Source organism: Crocodylus porosus, unplaced genomic scaffold (genome assembly GCF_001723895.1).
Source record: "Crocodylus porosus isolate Cpor-Errol unplaced genomic scaffold, CroPor_comp1, whole genome shotgun sequence".
In the NCBI taxonomy this organism is placed as follows: domain Eukaryota; kingdom Metazoa; phylum Chordata; order Crocodylia; family Crocodylidae; genus Crocodylus; species Crocodylus porosus.
This window is the reverse complement of record NW_017728947.1, coordinates 9,270,554-9,294,641: the sequence shown is the minus strand read 5'-3', so window position 1 is coordinate 9,294,641 and position 24,088 is coordinate 9,270,554. Positions and strand designations below refer to the sequence as shown.

Below are 24,088 nucleotides of genomic sequence, written 5' to 3'. Positions count from 1 at the left end.
AGATACTCCAGCCAGAGTTTAATTTATATATAAGCAATAAACTTATTTCACCAGTATTCATTGCTACTGGGTGCACCATTTGAATGCGTGCCTGGGACCACAGCACACTGAACTTGGGTCAAAGCAGGCCCAGCTGGCACAGGGCCTGGTGGGTCAGCCTGCCAGCCTGGGGATGCTTCGCTTCCCTCCCCACCCCCCAGCTCAGCATGCTGGAGGGGCTGCCTGGGGCACAAGGGTGCTCCAGTGTGGGGCTAGCTGGCAGGCAGGCACTGAAGCACCCTCATGCCCCAGCTAGCCACATCAGAATCTACACATGCGGTGCTGTGGAGTAAAATGCTCTGCAGCAAGGTAGTACTTGTATTTACAAGTACTGCCTTGCTGTGGAATTTACTAGTTTCCTGAGGCCTAACAGCCTTGCATATGCATGCACAAGATATTTACTGTGTAGCTAATTAGTTCACTCGGCAGTAAACGTCTAGTCTAGATGTGCCCAAAGAGTATTTAAAATTTGTTTATATTGGGAGTATCTGGCCCATGGGGCTACTTCTCCAACCCACAGGGTTTTGTAAGGCCATGGAATTCAGGAGAGGGACAAGGGGGGGAGGGGAGGGAAGTATGGCCCTGTTGGCCATGGCTGTTGGTGGTCGTGGTGGGGCAAACAAGGACCGTTTTGACATAGTCCCACCCACCCCACAGTCACTTGGCTGCCACTGTTTTCCCCAGGACTGCTTGGTCTGCTGCCACTACTACAGCTGCTGCCACCATTTTCCTAACTGCCATCACTTCTAGATCCAGCTCCTGAGGAACTCCACGGTCTGGATCCAGCTTAGGAGATGATGCAAGTTTGAGGCCTAGACTCAATAAATGACTTCATATATGTTTAAAATAGAAAATAAATCTAACCTTTAATTAAGTGGTGTTTAAATAAACAGATTAGAGCAGTTCACAAGGGTTATGATACTTTGCTTTAAAAGGCATTTTTGCATTCGAACAAACAACACAGCTTATACTTACTGCTATTGTGACTACAGTACGATCAGCAAATGCAGTCATTACAACCTTCTGAAGAATGTTCTCCTATGTAAATGGACAATTGTTATTGCTTTTGAAATAGCAGTGTTTCCACAGTGATGACAAGTATGTAAACAGAAATGAATGTCAAACTCTTACTATTGAGAATTGCTTCTTAGCTGTGGAAATGAGAAGTTAACAAAGTTGGGGTATGTTTGATTATGCACAATGGGCCTGAACTGGTCAAGTACTCAACACTCTCAGCTTACAAATTTTTAATAATACTTAGGTTACACAGAGCTTTTCATCTGGAGCCCCTGAACCACTTTGCAAAGGAGGACAAGTATCACTATCACTGTTTCAGTGTGGAGGAAAAATGACTTGTCTGCCAATCCTCCTTCGCTCTGGCATTTAGGCTGTGCTTTGTTTTGGTCCCACTGAGGGCAATGGAATGTCACAGCATGCTTGATATATCTGACAGCACTAGGGGTGTATTTTGCCTGATGTACAGGTAATGTTCAACTTCAGAGGAAGTCCTTAAGACAGTTTTAAAATACAGAGCTGTCCACAAAGAACACTCACCTGTTGCTATTTAGGAATATATTCTGTGTGCTAAACTCAACAAAGCAAAGCTATTATCACTTCCTCTGTCCCTACAGACACATGTGTCCCAAAGAGTGAACTGTCTAGTTGATCTTCATTGGTCTCTGCGTAATTCTCAACTTTTCTATCAGTCTCATAGTCAAATCTCTATGGGGTACTAAGGGTGCAGAGATTTTTAGCTGCTTTAACACCCCTCCACAACAGTATTCTGCACTTACATACTACCTTGTTTTTGAGGTTGAAAGCATGTCTTACAATGGTTCCCCATAACAGTTTAACGTAGGTGGGAACAAAGCAGCTTTCAGTGTTCTGTTACAAAGTACTGTCAGTCAAAATGGTTTATCCTCTACTAGGAACTCTAGCTAGCACTTTCAGGGGGATAGATGCAACAGTGTTTTTGTACAGGTGAATACATTGTTTTTGTATGTTATTTGCTTTTTTTATAGCCTACTTTCTGTCCACTGCCTCTTTTACCTACTCTGGAACTACCTTAACATAACTAGTCAAATTTGCTCCCCACTGGTCATCACAGCTGAGCCCATGAAGCTTCGTTTACTTTAGGAAACCAAACTACTAATAAAAAGAAACATTTCCTAATGTAGACCATGCTTGAAGGACTATTAAGTCCCAGTAAAACGGTTTACAGACTCTTTGCCAGGCCAGTTAACCATGACTCACTTCAATGGCTCTATGGCTGGGCTGACTTGTAAACACACCTGCAATAAAAAGTGTGTTTTACACATTATCAAGGAGACAGAATCGTGGCACATAAATTCCATCTCAACTTAGCATAGACAGTGTGGTTCACCACTCAGAAAAAATAATTCTCTCTATAAAAAAGCTTGAACATGCTGTGAACTTACTGTTGCCATGTCAATAGATGCTGTGGCTTCGTCCATGATGAAGATGCTTGTCTTCCGCACAAAAGCCCTTGCTAAGCAGAATAGCTGTCTCTGCCCCTGGCTAAAATTTTCTCCACCTTCTGTGACTATGGCATCTGGAAAACAAAAGTTAATTCTTAGGGTGTGTCTTGATTTGAGATCACATTGGGAAAGTAATGCCTAATACTTACATAAATATTTTCTAAAGATCATTTTTGGTAGGTTTTCAGTGGTTGATTCACCCGATTCTGCTTCCTATACTAACATTAAATATTAGCATTGTTTATAGTTAAGATTTCTCATGAAGTAAGCTAAGAATGCTTAGTAGCTCGGGATACTAGGAGTAAATACAGTTATTTTAAAAACATCATGCATTTTGGTAATCCATTGTGTATACAGCTAAACTTAAATTCTGCATAGAAACAGACCTATGACGCATACAAGCTACACATAAATATTACTGTAGATAAAGATGGAAACACTGTCTTCTGCTATATCATGTGAAGGATCAGCACTGAAACTAGGTCGAGTAAATAAGAAACTGAAATGCTACATGAAAAAACACATTTTAATGCAAATTACATTTTGGGACCAGAATCCTTTCACAGTGAGCTAGCAATGGAATTGCTAATGTAACAGACTAATAAATAAATTTCTTTTCACTATTTTATTGACCTTTCACAATGCCTGATTAAAGTACTAGAATCTAAATTGCTGATAATTCTTCTCATAAGTCAGACATCTAATCCCTGAAAGGTCTTTACTCTTTTTCTTCAAATTTGATTGTCTTATTTTGCATAGCATTTTTTGGTGCTGTGTAACTCATGTATATACATTAAATAAAGAACAAATACTTGGATAAAATCTCTCTCATTTGGAAGTCATTTGTCATCTGGAAGGCATTTAGACTGGACTTAAGAAAGCACTTATTGCTTCTGGGGCCAATTCTATAGTCCCTCCTCCAGCAAAATCTTACTGAATGGAAGAGTTCTTTTTCTGAACAAGGATAGCAAGTTTTGACTCCATGTGCATAAAAAGGAAGGTACAGCTGGTCCTATACAGAGTAACATGGTAATAAAAAACAAGTGATATGATGCTTTTTCCATGAGTAGGTTAGGTTATTCCTTGCAGTATAGGTTGTGAACATATTGTCACATCAATAGCGCCCATTAACACCTTTTTTGTGATGCTACTGCACAATAGCCTAATATGGTTGTGGCCACTGAGAACATGACAGTATTTTCACAACCTATGCTGCAAGGAATATGTGATTTCATACCAACCTACTCCTGGAAAGATCATCAGATCACTTGTATAAACTTCTACAAACAAATACTAAATGGCTGTGCAACAACAACTGTGAAGTCAGCATCTTGTGTAGACGCAGTCAGTGTGAATTAAAGTTAGGAGGATTTTGAACGTCTAAAAATATGGTACTTCACTCTGAGGTCAGCTGTTAGTTCAGACTAGGAATACTCTAGGCATACAGTAGGTGATTAGGTTATTTAATGTTCACGTTCAGGATTTTTTAAACCATGCACAGTGGCAGCATTGATGCACTCTCAAAAAAAGAGAAGCAAAGTTTTGTTCTCATTGTATTTAGTGAAACTAACTGGATGCACCCAAGAGCAGGATTGAGCCCATCTCCTTATCATTATTGTTATTTGTTTAGAGTTTGGACAGCATGCTCAACCTTGTTCAGTGCCCAGAGTAAGAAAAAGACCCTGTCATGGAAGCTTACAATGACACGTGTTATAAGTTATGGTATATTTCACAGTAATTTTGTATGCAATTAATAAAAACAGTAATAAAAAATTAAACTGTCTCATTCAGTTGGTGCAGTCAATGCCATTCAAAACCAAAACCTGTTTCATTTCCTTGCTCTAAGAACTACATTTCTGGGCACTGTGTTCCATGTCAACTACTTAATTAAGTGCCTTTGCAATGATGCTAGTAGTGTGTAAGAGGGGCTGGGACTCTGAAGGAGACCTAACCAACAAAATGGAAGCCCAAAGGCATTTATCTTTCAGGGGAAACATAATAAGGGTAAATAATGTCTTGGGCCCTTTGTACATGCTACAAAATTGGCCTTTAAAGCAGCTTAAATGACCTTTTGCACCAGTTTAATGGTGCAACTGTTTACACTGTTGGCAGCATAATAAGCTTTAATGGTGTGGCTGTTTACGCTGTCGGCGGCGTATTGCTTGTTAAATGACTTTGGGACGCAGCAAAATAAAACATGTCCAAGGTGTTTTAGTTTGATACCTCACAGCCATGGAGGGAAGCACCGGGCCCTGTGCAGCTCAAGTGCTGTGCAGGCATCCCGGTGGCAGCCTGTGCAAGCAGGCTCCACTGAAGGAAAAAAAAGAAAGTGGTGAGTCTGATTTTTTTTTCCTCTCTGGAGCCTGCCTGCCTGCCTGAGCTGCACAAGGGCCTGGTGCTTCCCTCTGCAGCTGCAGTGGGAGCTGGTGCTTCCCTCTGTGGCTGTGACGCCCTCCAGGACTGCCTGGGCTAGGTGCTGCCTGGGGGGTGCTGCTGCTGTGGCAGAGGGAAGCACTGGTCCCCCCGCAGCTTAGGGACCACTCAGCCTGTCAGCAGCTCTCCCCTCAACCCCGCTGCCGGAGTGCTCTAAGGATTGGGCCCCCACCCTTGTGTACATGCCATGGGGGTTTAGTTTGGTTTAATTCTGCCTAAATTGAAATGGTGGGTTTTTAAAAACCCACCGTTTCAGTTTAGAGAGAACTAAACTGAAGTAAACCCCCGTCATGTGTGCAAGCACTCCTGTCGCCTATATCAGAATATAGTATAGCACTCACACTATTCTGTGAGCTTCAGCTTTATTTTAATATGCTCTATGACAGTATTTCTCTTATGTTTCTATCAAGAGTAGCACTCCTATCATGCTATATTCTTCATATGTATCAGACATTTAGCCTGCTGAACATATTTCATTTCTGAAACTGGGTTTCTTCCTTACATTTGTGGCTTACGCATTATCTCTCACTATCAGTCTGTGTCCATCAATTTCTCAACTCAGAAAACAATGCTCTTCTGCAATCTGTCTAAGCTTTTTAAGTCTTTATACTTTACAGATATTTAGTGACATCTTAGAGCCAGTTATTTGTACCTTCACTCAGCTTTCATTACATTGCCTTCTGCTTTAGTGTCCTTAGCTTAGAAACTTAACTAGGTTCATTTGTACTTGACTCATTAGCCAGAGAATTATAGAGGCTGACCACCTGGCTCTGATGAGGTCAGTAGGGGTTTGGGTACTGATGTATGTCAATGAGTAAAATATTCATTATGCAGATACTGAGAGAAAGTTGGATGGGCCCAGAACATTTGACTTCACACAGTGTTCCCCAAAGCAATTCCAGTATCAGCCTACATGATCCTATATAATTTTTGTTTCTGTAACAGTCATTTTTAAAATAGTAATTAAACTTTAAATAGAAATGAATCTACCACTTGAACAGTTTTTGAAGCAGAGAGAACTATTACCTAGACCCCCTGGAAGTGCTTTCACCACGTGTTTCAGCTGTGCTATTTCCAAGGCTTCCCAGAGCACGCTGTCTGTGCATTTCTTTTCTGGGTCCAAATTAAACCTGTGGTTAAATGCAGTTTAAAATTATAAAGCAACATCGCTTTCACAAATACATGGCTCCTACACTCATTTTTTCCAATACAACTGTAGGGTCATATACAAGATGATCCAGCCTTGTGCTGAACTATGAAACACAAACACAGCACTAGAGCGGAACCATAGCCGTAAATTAAAAAACAGGTGTTATCAACCACTCTGAGTGTTACCATAGCTTAGTATTACCCACAATAAGCAAAAACAAACATCTTTGTTTTTCCTGTCATATCACATTGCTGGAAACATAACACAATATTCAGGAATAAGACTCACTGCAGTGTGCAAAACTTTACGTTTACTTTATACTGCTACTGCATATGTTGTGAATGCCCGATGTGGGCTCAAATAAAATAGGCAAACAAACAAAATAAATGTATTTAGTCACTGTATTTTCAGATCCAAATGATTCTTGCTCTCTTCACAGTAATGTACCCCAGTCTCATATTTTTTCATAGAGGCAAATTTGCCAAACTGCAGCAGTCTTCAACTTGTGATGAAATAAATTTAAGTCTAATTACAATAATTTCCAGCTGTTTAGGTGATATCACCCAAGGGCCAGATTATTCCTTTTGGTTGAAAATTCCATAGAATGGAAACTTTTTTGAAGCTCTCTTTGCCAAGCTCCCACTGTGACTTTCCCTCTGAAGAAAGAGGTTTTGATTTTCATGGAAGATAGAATGGGACAAAGCCTGAAAAACTAACAGAGCATGAGGCTCCAAAATCAACATATCCTAAGCCTCTCCTTACAGGATTTCCCTTGTCTTTCTCCCTCCTTTTTTAGGTGTCATGGCTATTCACCTTGCATACCTTACCATGTCAAAGGAAGTTTCAAGGTGTGGAAATTAATGGTGCTTAACCAGCATGCTAGCTTATCTACTGGGTCCAGATGGCAGAAGAGAGTGACTACTGCCAGGATCCTTCATATATAGGATGTGCCCTGGCCCTTGCACCTCCTTTCAGCTAGGGGAGCACTGACTGGGTTCCAGCATCTGTGAAGGTGTTCTCTGGCAAGATACCAGACAGAAACACACTGACGAGACAATGCTCCCCTCTTTTCAATTTATGTAGGAGCAGCATCAGCTCCTTTACTCAGATAGTTTGCTGCTGCCACCTCTGTGAAAAACATTATCTATGATAATTGATATCCTAACCATTTCTTGCAGCTTGTGCTTAATACTTACCGGATTGTGCCGCTGAACAAAATTGGGTCTTGGAGAATGATTGACAGCCTGGATCTCAGTGTCTGTAAAGGGAGCTTAGCAATGTCTATACCATCAATGATAATCCTCCCTGTTCAGAAGAACATCGAGAGTCTGTTGCACTTGTTTGCCACATCACACCAACAGCAACCAACCTTACCTGACTGGTTAACAGCTTACAGTACGTTACAAAATGGGGTAGCAACATATGGATCTGGCCCACAGATGTGGGGCTTTGGTGGCAAGTAGCAGTGTAGGGGGCTTCTGCTGCAGGCACTCTCCAAAGACAAGCAGTGATGGTGGCCGAGTCCTAGCACTTGCTTTCCTACCCCACCTCTGACCCGGGTTGGGTCACACTGGTCCGCAGCCAAAAAAAAGTTGCCTACCCTTGATGAAAGTAAGCGTGCAGGACTATATTAATCAGGGAAATGAGTTTCTGGTCATCAGAGAGCACAGTTCTCTTGAGACTAAAACATAGCTGAGAAGGGTTTGGGAGCTGCTTGTAACATTTTTGAATGGTATACGTTCACCTGTCTGTTTATTCTTTATTTTGTTGTTTGCTAGATGTTTACAAAAGGCTAATTCAAGCAGGAGTCCATGCACATATGCAGGAGAGGGACCAAACACTTCAGATATTCCTGTTACTGATATTGAAAGGACACTGAAGGTATCACTCACTTTGATGTTTTACCTTTGACTATGCTGAGCTTAGAATGCAATCTAGCTTCAGGGAAAGGAAGCCTGGATTTCCCGGTAGGAAAATGGAACAGAGCTTTGAGGTTGATGAGAGAGAGGCCCAGAAGTACATGGCAGGCAGGGAGTGAGATAGGGAGTGCTAAGGAGCAGACTGGAAGTGTGAAGTAGCAGACAGCCGAAAGAGACAGGTGTTTAAGATAAGCAAGGTCTACCTAAACTTTAGGTAATGCAAGCGTGTGTCTAGGTTTTTTGTTAAGTAACCTCTTTTTCTTTGGTTAAGTTTAGTTCCTTGCCTCTCATCCATATTTTTGTAACAAATTAACTAAAAGAAAATCTAGCTCCAAGAGGCACAGAAAGAAAGTCCAGCTTCTTTGACTGGCTGCTGATATACACGTGCAGTTTTGGGGAATTAAGTTTCTTTTTAATGGTGTTACTTAGGAACATCATGAGCAATGTATGCATCTGCATACAAAAAATAGTCAAATTGCCTTTATTTCCAGAGGGGCTGAAATAGACATCTGACCCAGCCTGTTGCACCTGAGAATCTCCCTATATACATACATATAGTAGATCCAAATGCCAATGTTTACTCCTCTCACACATCAACCGTGAGTTACTGGCTCACAGAGGAAGTCATGGCTGGGATGGAATTTGTAAATGAAGTAGGGAGATAGGTCTTTGGAAGTTGGATCCAGGAAAGAATCATCTATTTGAATCCAGGATGAGTAAAAAAAACCTCTAGCTTATTTCTGGAGCTTCAAACAACATCTTTTCTTTTCTCTCTATTGCTTTTAAACACCATGCATGTTGATAAGCTTCAGAAATAAAAATGTGATCTCCCTGCATTGCATCTCTCCTTTTAATGCAAATTAGCTTGCCATGTTTACAAACTAATAAGAGAAGGCTGACATGATGCAAGAAGAACCCCGTTTTTACTAGATGATCCTGATATAACAGTATGGAAGTTTAGCTTTGGACACAGCTTATAGGACCTCACTCCTGATCCCCCTGAAATCACTGAGTTTCAAAGAATCAGATCCAGGCCTTGAATGAAACAAATATGGGAATACAATATGGATTGTTTAAAAACACACTTCAAGTTCTTTTTTTATTCTTAATGGAGACTCTTAATGGGAACGTTTGTGGCTGTTTATGGTATTAGAATAGATCTGGCAAATTGGATGAGGTTTCATATTGATTCTGGATTATCAGGATGATTGAAACTGATGAAAGGTATGCAAGCAACTTCTTACTTTAAATAAGGCCAACAATGGGTGTGTCTATAGGAGACACTACTGTGCAGTGGTTACTGCCCATTTATTTAGTACTTGTTTATACAAGTACTACTTGTATATACAAGTATAAACAAGTAGTAAACACGTATATACAAGTATAAACAAGTAGTAAATACATGGGCAGTAAGTGGAGTTACTACACATTAGTGCCAGTGCATGCCGTTTAAGTGACACTACCCCAAAGTAGCCTAATGTTACTGTGCAGTAGTGTCTCAGCATGATTTTTGTCACATGACATCACTGCACAGTAGTATCAACCTACTGTGCAGTCAGCATCTTGTACAGATGTCGCCAATGTCTATCACAGTTTTATTGCCTTTATAATTCAGAACTGCAGCTGATAGACAATGAAATCAAAGTTGATTCCTCAAGAGTCAACTGTCACCAGAATGACAGAAGTGTGCCTACCTTCAAAGGTGTCAACCATTCTAAAGAAAGCAAGAGAGAAGGAGGATTTTCCACTGCCTGTTCTGCCACAGATTCCAATCTACAACACAGAAACAAGACAATTAAACATTATATGATCAGAAGATGATAACACCGGAAGGGTGTGTTTACAACAAACATCTCAACTTAAGTCAATGGCCAACATGAACTGATTTGGAAATGGGAGTGGAGGGTGGGTGTCCAAAATTTCAACTTTTGTTCTTTAAAGGAGAATACCATCATTTAGGGTTAGGTTATGGGTAGCCTTCCAGGACAGTCCTAAAGAGGAATCCATCACAGTGAACCTTTCAGAACACGGGGATTGCTGACTAATGCTGACAGGAGAGCTCAGTACTCCAGAGGAGGCACTTCTGGGTGAAACAATTTGTTTAACAGTGGGACATAGACATGTAACATTAAAAAGGGGAGGCTATTGCAGCTTTTTATGGTTTGTATGGGATAGTTTGGATAGGGACAATGCTGCCTCAGGCACGGGGTTGGACTAGATGATCTCTGGGGGTCCCTTCCAGCCCTGCTTCTCTATGATTCTATGAACAAGTGACAAAAAAGGAGAAACAGGATAAGGGTCAGTGTGCCATTCAGGAATGCTGAAAGTATGTCTATCCTCTGCAAGGGTCAGTGCTCCTTACTTTGGGCCCTGTGTCCCACAGCAAAACACTAGGAAGTTGCCAGGTCATAGAAGTGATCATTGAAGTGATCACAGAAGGGTAAGGTTGGAAGGGACCTTCAGAGGTCATCTAGTTAAATCCCTTGCCTGAGGCCATATCACCACAATTCAAACTATCCCATACAATCCATAATCTAAACTCTACATCAGCCCTGACACAACACAGACCTAACGCCCTAACCTGCCACCGGTAAAGCAGAGGGACAACAGCAGCCAACATCTTGCTTTTATGAAATGTTGTCAGTTTATGCTCAAGAAATTCCAGGGAGAGGGCCATGCCCCCTGTTACAGAGGAAGGCAAAACCCTCCACAATCAATAGCAATCTGACCATGGAGAGGTATTGTACAGTTCTACCTTTTTACTGTAACAGTATATGTATGGAAGGCATCAGTGCCTATAAAACTATAAAAGAAAATTAGAACAAAAGCTGGTATAATAGGATCAGAGCTGGATTAAACAATTTTGAAAATATTTGGCTGACAAGAAACTTTGGATCCATTCATAAAAATTATCTGGCAACATTCCCACAAGTCTGACTAGCGAATGGATCATTTTTTTCAAATCACCCATGCTATTTTACCTTTTGTCCTGGAGAAAGGTGAGCATTGACATGTTTCAGGACTGGCTTTAGGTTGCTGTCATAACGGACACTCAGGTTCTGTATTTGGATCTCACCTCGGTCAGGCCAGTTCTGAGGAATCTGTGATGGAGCTGAGCCCAGGGCAGAAAACACCCCCACTTGTGATCAGTTCATCAGCTCATTAAGTGTTTGCATAAGTCATTGTTTGCAACACCGCAAATCATTAATCTTTTAACAAGCTATTTTCTTAAGCTTTACAATACCATACTTACTAAGAAGTCCTTCATAATTTTCAGCTTCTGTTTTTAGAAGGCCATTGATTCTTTTCACAGCTCCCAACTGGATTTCCATATCTGCCAAGTTCCGAACCATCCAATTCAGGTAGTTAGACACCTGAAATCAAATAAATAAATAAATAAAACACATTTAGTACTTACCATTGATAGGAAACACTAGGAAAGAAACATATTGGAAGATCATTTGGCCAGTGGAAACTTTAATCCCTTCAGGATAGCTTTTGATTTTTTTCATGTGAGCTGTAGGTGCACTTGCTCTCTCTTTCTCTCTCTATATATAAATAGCTTGTTAAAAGTTTATATTTATATTTACATATGGATATAATTTAGTTAGTTTATAGTAAGGTGCAGATCTAGCCTGCCTTCTGCTTTCATTTTATAGCTTCACACCATGGATGTGTAGACAGGAATCTTCCATTCTTCCTGTCTTTGCTTTTCTTCAGAACTTTCTTGTAAACCTTCAGAGCACAATCCCAAAGCTTGATTTGACTTACCATAAGGGCATAGGTTAGTCCTAAGCCCACAAGTCCTGAAGAGAGGGGATCCTTCCAGTAGTTGGTAATAGAAGTGACAGCAGCTATAAGAACCACACATGCACCAATGTATTCCTGAAGGAATAGGAAAAGGCGCCATCATTAATTTGCTGCCTGTGCAAAGGTTTTCAACAGATTCCATTTGAAATGCTAGACCCTTGTGCACACTAAACCCTTCAGCTAAGGATGAAATGCAGTCAGAAAAATTTAAAACACCTATGCACACAACTGGGTTATTCATGCATTCTTATTGCTGCTTTCTTTGTTCCATCTTTTCCATTCCTCCCTCTAGTCTGTAATAGGTCCTGCTGATTTCCTGCTTTGTATTAAGTCAGACCTGGTGTTAACCCTTTTCTTTTGGTACTAGTAAATTATTTCAGGTAGCTGCAGGATTTTTGTACTGAAACAGTTTTACTGAAACAGTCTAGTGAGGATGCAGTTAAACTTTAAACTGAGATAGTTTATCTGCTGAAGATATAGGGACTAGTTTCAGGGCTGTGCAAAATGGCACCATTGTTTTGACTTGCATTTCAACATTTCAACAGAACAGCATTTCGTTTTGAATTTTGTTTTGATTCAAAACCGCTGTTCCATTTCATTTTGTTGAAACAGTTTTGCTGTTTCAACACTGTCTCGACATTTCGCCCATAGGCTATAATGGAGAAGCTTGAAACAGCCTATAAATTGGTCATTTCTGGCCTGATTTGGATGAAACGTGCCAGAATGGTAGCTCCTTCTGAGGGCACGAAGCTTGCCAAGCTTCAAGGAGATAGGTGCAGGGGTTTGGGGGAAACTGCACCGCAAATTGTGAAAGCAAAAAACTCATGTCACATGTATGTGTTAAGTCACAGCAGGGTCAAAAATGCAGGCATGCTAGCCCCTGCTGAGGGCATGAAGCCTACCAAGTTTCAAGGAGATGAGTGCAGGGGTTTGGAGTAAAACTCATGACATGGGTGACACTGTGTGACAAGGCGCAGCAGGGTGAAAGCTGCAGGCTTGCTAGCCCCTGTTGAGGCCACGAAGCCTGCCAGCTGTCAAGGAGATAGGTGTATGGGGAGTCTGGGTTCTGGGACCCTGCTCCTCTAGCTGCCGACAGGCAAAACTCATGACACGGGTGGGTGACACCGTGTGAGGCACGCCCTCACTCAGCTGACACCAAGGTGGAAAGCAGGGCAGTTCAAACAATGCCTTTTATGCAGTTTTTCCATCCTTCCCCCAGAGCTGGGATTGGAAGGGACCTCAGGAAAAGATGACAGTCACTGGCCAGCTACAGTCAATAATGAGAGCACTCCTTCCCCCTCCCTCTCCTTACTTTAGTTTCTATTTCCCTGCAGGCAAGCACAGCTTGAGCTTTGAAATTCGAAACATTTTGAAAATTTTGAATGTTTCAACTTGCCTCGTTTTGCTTCAAGGCTGTTTCGAAGCTCTCTGTTTCATTTTGATTTTGCTATTTTGAGCTTGAAATGAGTCGAAACAGTGTCGAAACAAAACTGTCAGCAAAATTTCGCACAGCCCTACTAGCTATACTTGTGCAAACACCATTATACAATATAACTGTCCACACTATGGAGGGGCTTATACAATTAAACTGATATCATCAAAATAGTATATTTTTTGGACATTGGCAAGGCTTTTCATGTGAGGTCTGTGGGGCAGAAATAGTCTTATTCTATGTTTGTGAAGAGCAGGGATGTTAGACTTATTTGGCATGGCAGGCTGGATCTGGACCATAGGGCTTCTCTTGGGCTGGACAACTCACCTCCATCAGCAAAGGGAACAGCGGTGGTGTTAACTCCCCAGATGCTGGCTCCACCAACACAGTGACTCTGGGCTCTACAGGAGTTAATGCCACTGCTGCTTGCCCCATTGCCACAAAATTGTGTCTTTAATGGAGACTGGGATGCCAAAATTTGATTGTGGGAAAAATGGCAGCAGCATTAGCCCTTGTGACTGCTAGAGCTGCTGTGCTGGTGGTGCCAGCAACTTGGGGGCATGGGTAGGGGAAAGCCACCACCACTTGCATCCCCACCACAGAACTGCATCCCTAACAGGCTTTGTAACCTGGGATTTTGGTGGCAAAGTGAGGAGTGGCATTGTTAACCCTGTGGGTGCTGGCCCTGCTAACAGCCATAGGACTTAATGTCACTGTAACCTCTTGCCCCACCAGAGGCCCCATATGTTTGTCATCTCTGGTGTACAGAATAATACAGCACTGGTCGTGATTAGGGTCTCTACATACCACTGTAGTGCAAATAATGATACAGACCACAGGCTGGGCACTTTCATTCAAATCACCAAAAACGTTACATGCATTTAAGCAGCAAATTACCAGTGTGTGTAAAAGTCTAAAAACATAACATGCACATTGTCATGCAATACATGTGCTGCTCTATCCAGAATGCATATGAAATGAGCCCACTTTATAGCATGACTAATTACAGCCATGCACTGAAGAAACAGGTACAAGTGCTAACACCTGCACACCCCTACAGGCTCTTTGGATTGCTTTCTTGAAGGCTCATTTTTAACCAACCATTTATTGGGCTAAACTGCTGTACTGAGCAGGGGCACTATGGAGGGAGCAAGCATGCAGAAAGCCTTTGGCTAATCCAAGCAGTGCTGAGGCCAAATCTTTCTATGTATTCCTATGCAAGCAGAAAGCACCATCATAAGGAAATTCAGTAGGGGCAGTCAGATGACAAAACCAAGCACTGACAAGCATAGCTGTGTAGGAGGGGGCTGCACAGCTGGACAGATTATTGATACAAAGAACCTCTGATCATTCTCCCATATGCAAGGTGGACAAAACTTCACCAGCCCTGGAGTAACAGGTACAGCCTGTGGTGTTGATTCTTTTCCTGATGGGAAATCCAACCAAGTGGTGGCAAGTTTTCATTAAAAATACCTATATAACAGTCCTGTCAATTCAGGTTCAGGATGTAACCATTTTCTTACCAACTTGTACATAATTTGCAATGAAATTACATAGCTACATAATTAGAACAGTCTCTCCAGCTTGTATCTGATTTTCTCTGCTGTTGTCCTCAGCGGTCATTTCAATTTACAGATAAAGAGACAAAGTCAGTTGCCTCAGTAACCTCATGCTGAATCCAGCCAATTACATTGTGAAGATTTTTTATTTAAGATTATGAAGGCAGTGTGCGAGAAACCAAATATATGCCACATAGTGTCTATTATGCTTAAATCAGCAGGTGTTTGAACAACGAGCAACCTGAGTAGTTTAAAAAGCCTTAACTGGATGGGAGAAACAAGGGGATAACTTTTATTGGACTAACTGTGGAGATAGGAGATAGGCAGAATCAATATTTTATATAAATGATACGCTTTCAGGCACAAAGTACCCTTCTGGATGGGTGATTTGAGTTTCTTCCACTGTGAGGATACAACAAATCAGATACCAAAGTAGGGCAGCAGCAGTGTCTGGACCACAGCAAAGCATAAACACTTATACACAAAGGGTAAAATACTTGCCATGCGAACTTCCAGCCATCGATTGGCTGCCGTGAGAAAAAGGGAAGCAATGTTGTTGGAATCTGTATACTCAAGAAGCTTCTGTCGGAACCGGGCTTCATACCTTCAAAAAGAAGAGTGGCAAAACAAGGAGTGACTTTGGAGAGAAAAAAACACCAAATAAAAAGGGGTTTGTTGGTCCTTTTTTCAAGAGGTATTTATCTTAGACTTTAAGTCAGCATGCCAAAAGGTTGGAACATCCCCTGGTCCACATGAGAAATTCAAACAGTATTTCCATGTCCAGACAGGGGAGACAGGGGAGTGGTTGGCTGAGTTACTGCACAGTTGCACCGATGAATGGCTATTTTGTGACGCTGACTGCACAGTAGCTTGTGACTGCTGAACAGTAGAGTCATGTCATGCTTTCTGCCACATGATGCTATTGTGCAGTACTCACCAGCTACTGCGCAGTCAGTATCTTGTCTAGACATGGCCAGTGGGTGCATCTACATGATGTGCACTGATGTGCTTCTCCTGATGCGCATTAAATGTAGTACCTCCAATATGAGTACCTCCTTATGAAAGCACATTAGGCTGCTCTAATGTACAGTAGCAAAAGTGCACTTTTTTTAGTGACGCAGAATGCTCACTAGCCTATTTGACTGTTCATTAACGTATTTGCATCATTTTTACATGATGCTTTAATGTGCAGTCAAATAGGTTACTGTGCAATAAAGCGCATGTGTATATGCATTCAGAGACCATAAAACTACCTAGGCACCTAGCAATCAAACTGATCTCACCCATGTGCCTCACTGCCACCTAAACTCTGTTGTGATCCAAATCTTTACTGGGAGTTGTATAAATCTCCCCAGTAAAATTACAACAATTTGCATGAATGATTATAACTTATAAATTAGTGAATCTTGTGAATTAGGCTATAATCCTGCAATGACTTTATTGGGGCTGCACGGGTATATCAGACTATTTGCTGGAATATGTTTTAAAGTTGGCAGATAGGCAAATCATATTCCATTTGTACCCCTGTTTTGACAGCTGTAAATAAAAAATTGTACTGGAGCACACTACACAGTCTACTGCCAGATGCACTGTAGAATATATTTTTTAAATAAATTAAGCCTTAGTTATAAAATACAGCTCTCTGCTAGTAAAATCTTTAAACAGTCATGAGGGGCACAATCAATGTTTTGCACAAATGATAAGGCACACAGACTGTGTAGTTAAATTCCACTGTGTATCAAATAAAAATGTTCTTTTACCTCTTTCCAAGCACAGCCCCCAAATGTCCAATAAAGTTACTTATCATATTATGTTATTGGGCCTTTAGAAAAGGAGTGAGCTGCAGAGCTGTGGATTATTATGTTTAGGTTGTTCACACCTTATCCAACAACCAAGGTACAATAAAAGGCTAAGTAAGGATCCTGACGTGGTATAGTTCCACAAGGGAATGTGTGGGGGTCTTGAACTGGAGATGGGGAAGTTCAAACTTTCACTGTCAATAGAGTGCATCAAAAATCAAAGAATATTTCTACAAAAGCTGCTCCCAAAGCACCCAAGAAGTTCAGGTCCCCCTGACCTACAAGGAAGCTTAACATCCTTTCTGCTGGAAACCTTATGCTCACAGTTTATTTATTGTTTGGGGCAACTATATCAAAGTGTTCAAAGCACAGGGTAAGATGTGGACATGATATGCCAAACTTACACGCTGAAAGTTTATTTGTGGCTGCAGCAGCAACAATAGCAGCTGTCTTTCTGACAGCCTTCCTGGATCTTTATAAGTGTCTCTTCTTAGCCATTTTGAGCAAATACAGGGCAGTGAATAAATAACAGTAAGGACACTCCGAAGAACAACTGGCACCTGCTAGCTACATGACTGGATCCTTGGGGTAGTGTGTTATTTTTAGGGATATAAGGACTGAGTACTTTGCTTAGGCCTGGCAGTCTAAACTCCACTGCTATTACTCATTAGGCAGCTGAAAAACAAGGTTGTTCTAAAAATAGCCAAGAGGCAAGCCAAACCAGAAAACCGGCATGTAGATGGAATACACAACTTACTGGCAGTCTACTGCTAGGGGGAGGTCACAGCCCCATCAGCTAGTCTGGGATTTCAAATAGATGAACAAGCAAGCATCACCTTCCTAAATTCTGAGAAGGCTTTGCTGGGCTGTTCATTTCACAGTGATAACAGGAAATCTAAAAAGACTGTTCTAAGCAACCAAGAGTATCAAGGAAATGGCACTAAGAGGACTTTTTTCTAATAAAACCTGAAGCAGTGGAGGATTCATGCTCAAGAAGCCCTCCTCACTTCCTCCAAAGTAGAAGAGAATGAGAATAAAAGGGAAAGAAAGAAATGCAATACCTGAAAGGTATAGTGAATTACATATCCTTTAAGGGGATCACAGCTGAACAAATACCAAGAAAATGGAGAATACTGTTATTCAAGAAATGAATAAAAAGTGTGTTAATAATAATTAACAAAGAAATTACAGAGGTGCTCTTCTGTTACACCAGCCAAATAGCAGCAAAAATACCAATTTACTGTTGTATCATTGAGCTCTGAGCGTGAAATCCTGATTGGGACAATTTAAATATGAAACACATTAAATCTAAGTATAAAGTTCTAAATTACCATTTTTCCTTAAAAAATGAGAGAAAAAATGAATTATACTATTCAATAGATATATAACTTTCTGGATGAAAACTGTTATTGTAATCTGTAAATTCAGCTTTAAGAATTATCACTAAAATTGCAGAATTCAAAAGATGAGATGCTAACAATGTTTAACTTGCATTTTACGGTTATGTCTAGATGAGATTAGGTCTTGAAAGATGCCTGACTAACTCAACATAAAAAACACAGATAATTCTGGGTCAGGGGAAACATAGCAAGTTCAGCAGAACTTTTATAAGTATCCTAAAATAGGAGATGGTGGCCAGCACTTTTTAAAGCAAATATACCACTGTTGTATAAGATAATCTTGAGCTGTTCCTGTTATGAAACACTGAGGAAAGAAAGAGCTTGGAAGACTGTGGGCTAAGGTTTTATTACTATTTGAATTCTTCATTAAATCCTGGATTTTCAGACATCAGCTTCCACTCTTGCACTTGTAAATAAAATATCCACAGGTAAATTTTTACTCTCACATTCTAAGTCACTGTAATGTCTAAGTATTCAATTTACTGATGTAAGCAGGTACTTACATCTTCTAGGATGTCTGAACAGCAACTATCTGCCCTTACAAAACTGCAGGGTAGAAGCTGAGGTCCCATGGAAGTCAGGCTGAACATATGGCTCATGATGTATATCCTGGATACTTCATCTTTCAAAATAAAATAAACTTATTTCTTTTTTAAAAAGATACCTGAAAGCTCGTATAGTGGTTAGACCTTCCACAGTCTCTGAAAAATGGGAAAGCAACGGTAGCTGCGTGCTGTCATCCAACTGTTGTAGGTCCCTAGAAATAATATTTAAAATTCAGCTTAAGTAGTACAGTTACTGCTTTAAAAAAAGTCTCTCTAGTATCTTGGGGAATGAAATGAAACATCAGCAGGACTGAAGTATAAAATCACAAGGTGAAGAAGAAGAATGTGAAATAGATTCTGATGCAGTGCTCAGGATCCACTAACAGCAAGAGAGATGGTCCTCTGAAAGTAGGAGGACATTTCTTATTAAACTGGTATGTACATCATAGGAGCTCTGTGATGTCCTGTGGCACTTCACCCCTAGAAGGCAACCTGTTCATCCATTTTAATTTCTCAGAGTTACTTATGAAACTTCATTTGGGCTTCAGTGAACTGGAATGGCTACTGTAATATTTCTGTATTAAAATTCGCAGTGTACACAAACTAACAGCTACATTCTCACCTTTTCAGTGGGTTGAGTACTAGGATTAACAGGAGAGATACTAACAGAGCAGAAATGATGAAAGGCAGGGATCCTCAGATAATCCAGGTAATAAAATAAGAATCCACAATCCCCGTTTAAACTCTACTCATCACAATCTAGTCTGTGGATGATTTATTCTTCTGCAATTTCCCATTCAAATTGGTCCAAGAACTAAAACATCAAGATCATAGATAGAGAATTGAAAGATCCTAGACACAGCCCTCTGAGCCAGCCCCACAGAAGGTATGAGAGACTGATGCATCTTTTGGCAGCCTCAGAGACCACTGCTGCTAAGCATACTCCATTCTTCTGTTTGCTTCTTGAGATTCTTTCTGCTTTGCTGCCATGTCTCTAGTTACTCCTAGGCTAAGTATAGAGACAGTCAAGAAGCCCAAAGCAAAATTGATTCAATCTAGGCAGCATGGGCAACTGGTGCCTCCTGAGTCGGGGAGGCAGGGCACTTGCCCCCTCAGCAGATAGTCAGTGACTGTGGGGGGATGGGGGTCCCCCCGTGGCTGATCCTGCTGACCAGGGGAGGGGCATTCCCCCATGGCTAATCCCGCAGACTGGGGGGGAGGGGGTGGTCCCCTGCAGCCGATCCCACCGACCCACAAGTGGCAGCAGCGCACCGCTAGCACTTGTAGGCATGCCACTAGGAGAGCCCTGGGTAAGTGGGGTTGGGACTGCTCCTCCTGGCACCCCCACTCCTCAGCTGGTGCTCTCAGGGGGACACCGGTGCTCTCGCCTGCCTGCCCTGTCAGGGAACGCTGGCTGACAGGGGGTGCAGGCATGCCCCTGTGCACCCTGTATGTGGTGCCATTGCTAGGTAGTTTCCTCTAAGCTGTGTAGGTTGATCTGATAACCAACTGAACTGATGCTTAGTTTTCAACTGGGAAAGGCGGGGGAGGCCTGCACTGACCCATAACAATAGGCAGGGCACTAGAGCATGTCTCCTAGCCTGCTAGCCATTGCCAGCCCAGCCAAGTGTCCCCAGTCCTGTGCTGTCCCCCCACAAGGGTGCTGGCCCACTTTGGGGGAGCCTCTCCCTCAGGGGTTTTCCACCAGCCTGGGCTCCCCAGCTCAGGCAGCCCTGGGGAGCTGAGGGGCATTCCCCCTTCCCCCTTCCCAGCTGCTGATTGCTTCAGTGGCTGCCACAGGAGGGAGGCTGAAGAGACCTCTCAGCTAGGGGCCTGCCTATGCAGCCCAGCATGGAGGCACCAGGGAGCCCCCGCCTTGTGCGGCTTCTCTCCACCCCAGCCCCGGGCAGCCCCAGGGAGCTGAGGCGAATTCTTCCCCTCCCGAACCCCACCGCTGCTCGCCTTAGTTGTTGTGAATCTCAGGGATAGCCCCGGGCAGCCTCAGGGAGTGGTGGGAAATTCTTTCACTCTCCTGCAACTACTTTTGCCTCAGACTCACAGCAGCTGAGGCAAAATTGGATGTGAAGGAGCAGAAGAATTTCCCTCCACTTCCTGAGGCTGCCTGAGCAGCTGAGGCAAGCAGTGGTGGGGTTGGGGAGGGGAAGAATTCCCCTCAGCTCCCTGGGGCTGCAGGACACTGGGCTGGGGTAAGGGGAAGCTCCCCAAGGTGAGGGCTCCCTAGTGCCCCCATGCTGGGCTGCACAAGCAGGCACCTGGCCCGGAGAATTTCTCTCTCCCTCCTGAGGCAATCAGAAGCTGGGAAAGGGGAGTGGGGAGGGCTGCTGAACATTGAATATCCCCCACCACAGAGGCTTTCTCTCCCCCCCATGTGCTGTGTAGACACAGGTGGAGGGTCTGGGGGTCTGTGCCTCTTCCCTCCCCTCCCCATTCCTGTGGGCTGATGGATGCATGCAAGAAGCAAGCTAAGCACAGAGGGGTGAGGCAGTTCCTGCTCCACTGGAGCAGGCAGCACAGCCCACAGAGCTGCAAAGCAACCTGGGATGCTGGGGGAGTGTGAGTTAACTTGAACCCGGAAGGGGTCTGGAACAGAAATTTCGCAAACCGGTTTGACCCCAATCAGTTCAGTCTGATACTATATCCAACCAGGTTTACCTTAAACTGATTTTGGCCATTTTGAAAGTGGTTTATGTCCACTGAACTTCTGTTCTGTTACCAGTTTAAACCAGTTTCCAATCACTTAAACCAGTTTATGTGTAACGTCTGTCCCTAGCCCTATTGCTCAACCCATTGGAAAGGCAAGCATTTCATTCCAGCAAGACCACTGGTTTCATTATGGAAGCAAAGATTTCCCACCTGCTTTCCAAAAGTTCAATTTTAATAGTTCCAAACAAAGCTGCTGCAAAATGAACATTTTCCACAGTAAGGAATTTGGCTCACTTTCAAACAGGAGCAAAGCCTTGGCAGGACCCACTTTTAAACACTATGTTCCCTGGTATCATATCGTGTACTTCAGAGCACATTTCAATTGCCAGAATGAACCGAGTTGATATCCTTACCTCGATGCCACTCGAAAGTATTTTTGGATGAAATAACATATGATAGCGAGAGGAACTAGGGCAATGAGAAACATTGGCGTGACGTAGGAAATTACAGCGAGAGCAGACACACACAGCAAGGTGGAACGGCTCAGGCACTCCAGAGTAGCAGGAATATGCTAGATGAATAAAATAGAGAGCAGTAAAATATTCACAGTAAAGGAAGGGAAATAAATGTATAATACATAAGCTGACATTCAACATATCTATTCTTTCTTTTCCCCACTAATAATAAAACCCCACTACTGTGATTTCAAAGGTTGGCATTTAGGGCTCTTTCTGAACTGGCAGGTGGGTTCTAGAGAAGCGTGGTGGGTTCTCTCTGCTGTGGCTGCACACACAGTGAAATGTTGGCATAAGGAACATCAGGAGAATGAAATTTTCAGGATAAAGAACAAAACACAAATCCCCAACCCATCTCCTGTGCAATCCTATATTACTGCATTTCAGTATAATGAATTTTTAATGAATATAATTAAAAATAGATGAAATGTAGCATCAAAAGGAAATGCAACTACCTTTGTAGTGTGACATTACCTTCTTTCTCGTTATTTGCCTGCCCGCACTGCATATAGGCCTTGGATACAGGAAGTCATGTGACAAACCATATCTCTGTATTCATGTATCCCAATGCATTGTTGGTTGTAGTAGAGGAGAGAAAGGCTAAGCAATTTTCTCTGAAGGACAAATTGCAAATTATAAATGAAGTGAATAGTGGAATCAAAATGAGTGATGTTGCTAAAAAATATAACAGCAGTATCAAATCTGTCAGTCTTTTAAAAAGACAGACATAACATTTAAAGCATAATTCAGGAAAGCACACGGGTTGCATGTTCATATCAGTGATTTGAAAATGTGGACAATGTGATGTATACGAGGTTTCTGGATATATATGTTAGAAGCATCCAGTAAGTGGAAGGCTACTGTGTATTAAGGCATTGGTATTTGCAAATATACTCAGTGTTATCAGTTTTAAGGGCAGCATAGTTATATATATATCATGTTGTGCAATGCAGAAGCCAATCCACTGTGAACACTTGTACTTCAGAGTTGGAATGTGCAAAATATCCAGAAAAATTACTCAAGGAATAATATTTATAATGCAGATAAGATAGGTCTTTTCAAATAGATGATACCCAACAGAACTCCAGCCCAAAAGGGTGATCGTTATCACCTTCAAAGCAGGCAAAACAGAAACTGACTCTTATGCTGTATTGCAATGCAAGTGGTACAGATAAGCCAAAGCCATTAGTAACTGGCAAATATAAAAGCCATAGCTGCTTTAAAAATGGGATGAGTCTGTTGTCTGACCATTGTCCAATGCACAGACTTGGATGACTACAGAGCTGTTCAAGGAATGGCTTCCTTGTCTTGATGTTAGAATGAAGGTAGCACAAAGAAAAATTGCTTTGCTTGTGTTCCACACACAGGTTAGTGCCCAAGGCATTAAAAATAATGAAAATGGAGTTCTTTCTATCCAACTTATCTACTGTGTTGCAGCCACTGGATCAAGGATCATTCATGCTACTAAGACAATCAACAGATCAAGAATGGTGGAAAAAGTTTCAGCAGATTTGGAAATTAATGAATTTTCTATCACTGGTGTTCTTTGTAGCATTCAAATAGCAGCAGCTGAATGAAGAAACATTAGCCATGGTATTATCAGCAAATGATGCCGTAAAGCGGGCACCCAACCAGTGGCACATCAGCAATGATATGACAAACTACAACCAGAACAAAGTGCAATGATCCTGCTACATTAGAATGGTAGATGGAGGAGTGCTAGAAAACTGACATATCTCCTGAACTGACACTCCAATACTGCATCACTGTAGATAATGATATTCTGGTGGTGCCAGAGCTATCCAGTTGCAAAAATCAAATGGGGAAGAAGAATAAGATGGAAAAGTATCTGTATATTCATTTTCCTCTTGTTTACAAACACAAAGAGGTTGCCATTATCACTCAGAGATGTCCCGGACAACATTTTAGAGTGCAGATATATTCCAACATTACTTAGAAAGACATGCAGGTACAGGCATTATCAAGCACGTGCAGAAGAAGATAACTGATTTATACACTGAATCAATCATACAATGTTGTATTACCTTATGTATTAAAATAATATAGTCAATGTACCCAGTTTATGTTTCTGACTTGATTTCACAATATGTTCCTGCCTGTTCACTGCAGTTGTTCTCTGGCATCTGCTGCTTGTCCCACACTACATATATCGATCCTCTGGGGAGTACTCTTTCAAACTTGGCAAACTTCACTTTAACAACATTTCACTATAAAGAACTATGTTTGCAAGTCTCCTGGAATTCGTTATACCAACACTTCATTGTATGAACTGTAGGACATTCCTCCAAAAGAAAATGTGTGCAA

At 41.9% G+C, this 24,088-nt stretch overlaps 1 protein-coding gene across 4 annotated transcripts in view; it reads right to left on the bottom strand.

Moving 5' to 3' along the window:
- Window positions 1-24,088, bottom strand: part of ABCC8 (ATP binding cassette subfamily C member 8) — a 147,904-nt gene that overhangs the window by 1,940 nt on the left and 121,876 nt on the right. For all 4 annotated transcript variants that reach the window (XM_019552028.1, XM_019552029.1, XM_019552031.1 and 1 more), the window contains 11 exons: window positions 21,662-21,819; window positions 18,704-18,796; window positions 15,342-15,444; window positions 11,811-11,924; window positions 11,293-11,413; window positions 11,021-11,151; window positions 9,734-9,812; window positions 7,317-7,425; window positions 5,997-6,100; window positions 2,478-2,611; window positions 1,015-1,077 (listed from right to left, as the gene is read on the bottom strand). In XM_019552028.1, the coding sequence (XP_019407573.1) occupies window positions 1,015-1,077; window positions 2,478-2,611; window positions 5,997-6,100; window positions 7,317-7,425; window positions 9,734-9,812; window positions 11,021-11,151; window positions 11,293-11,413; window positions 11,811-11,924; window positions 15,342-15,444; window positions 18,704-18,796; window positions 21,662-21,819 (1,209 nt within the window). The remainder of the gene's footprint in view (window positions 1-1,014; window positions 1,078-2,477; window positions 2,612-5,996; window positions 6,101-7,316; window positions 7,426-9,733; window positions 9,813-11,020; window positions 11,152-11,292; window positions 11,414-11,810; window positions 11,925-15,341; window positions 15,445-18,703; window positions 18,797-21,661; window positions 21,820-24,088) is intronic.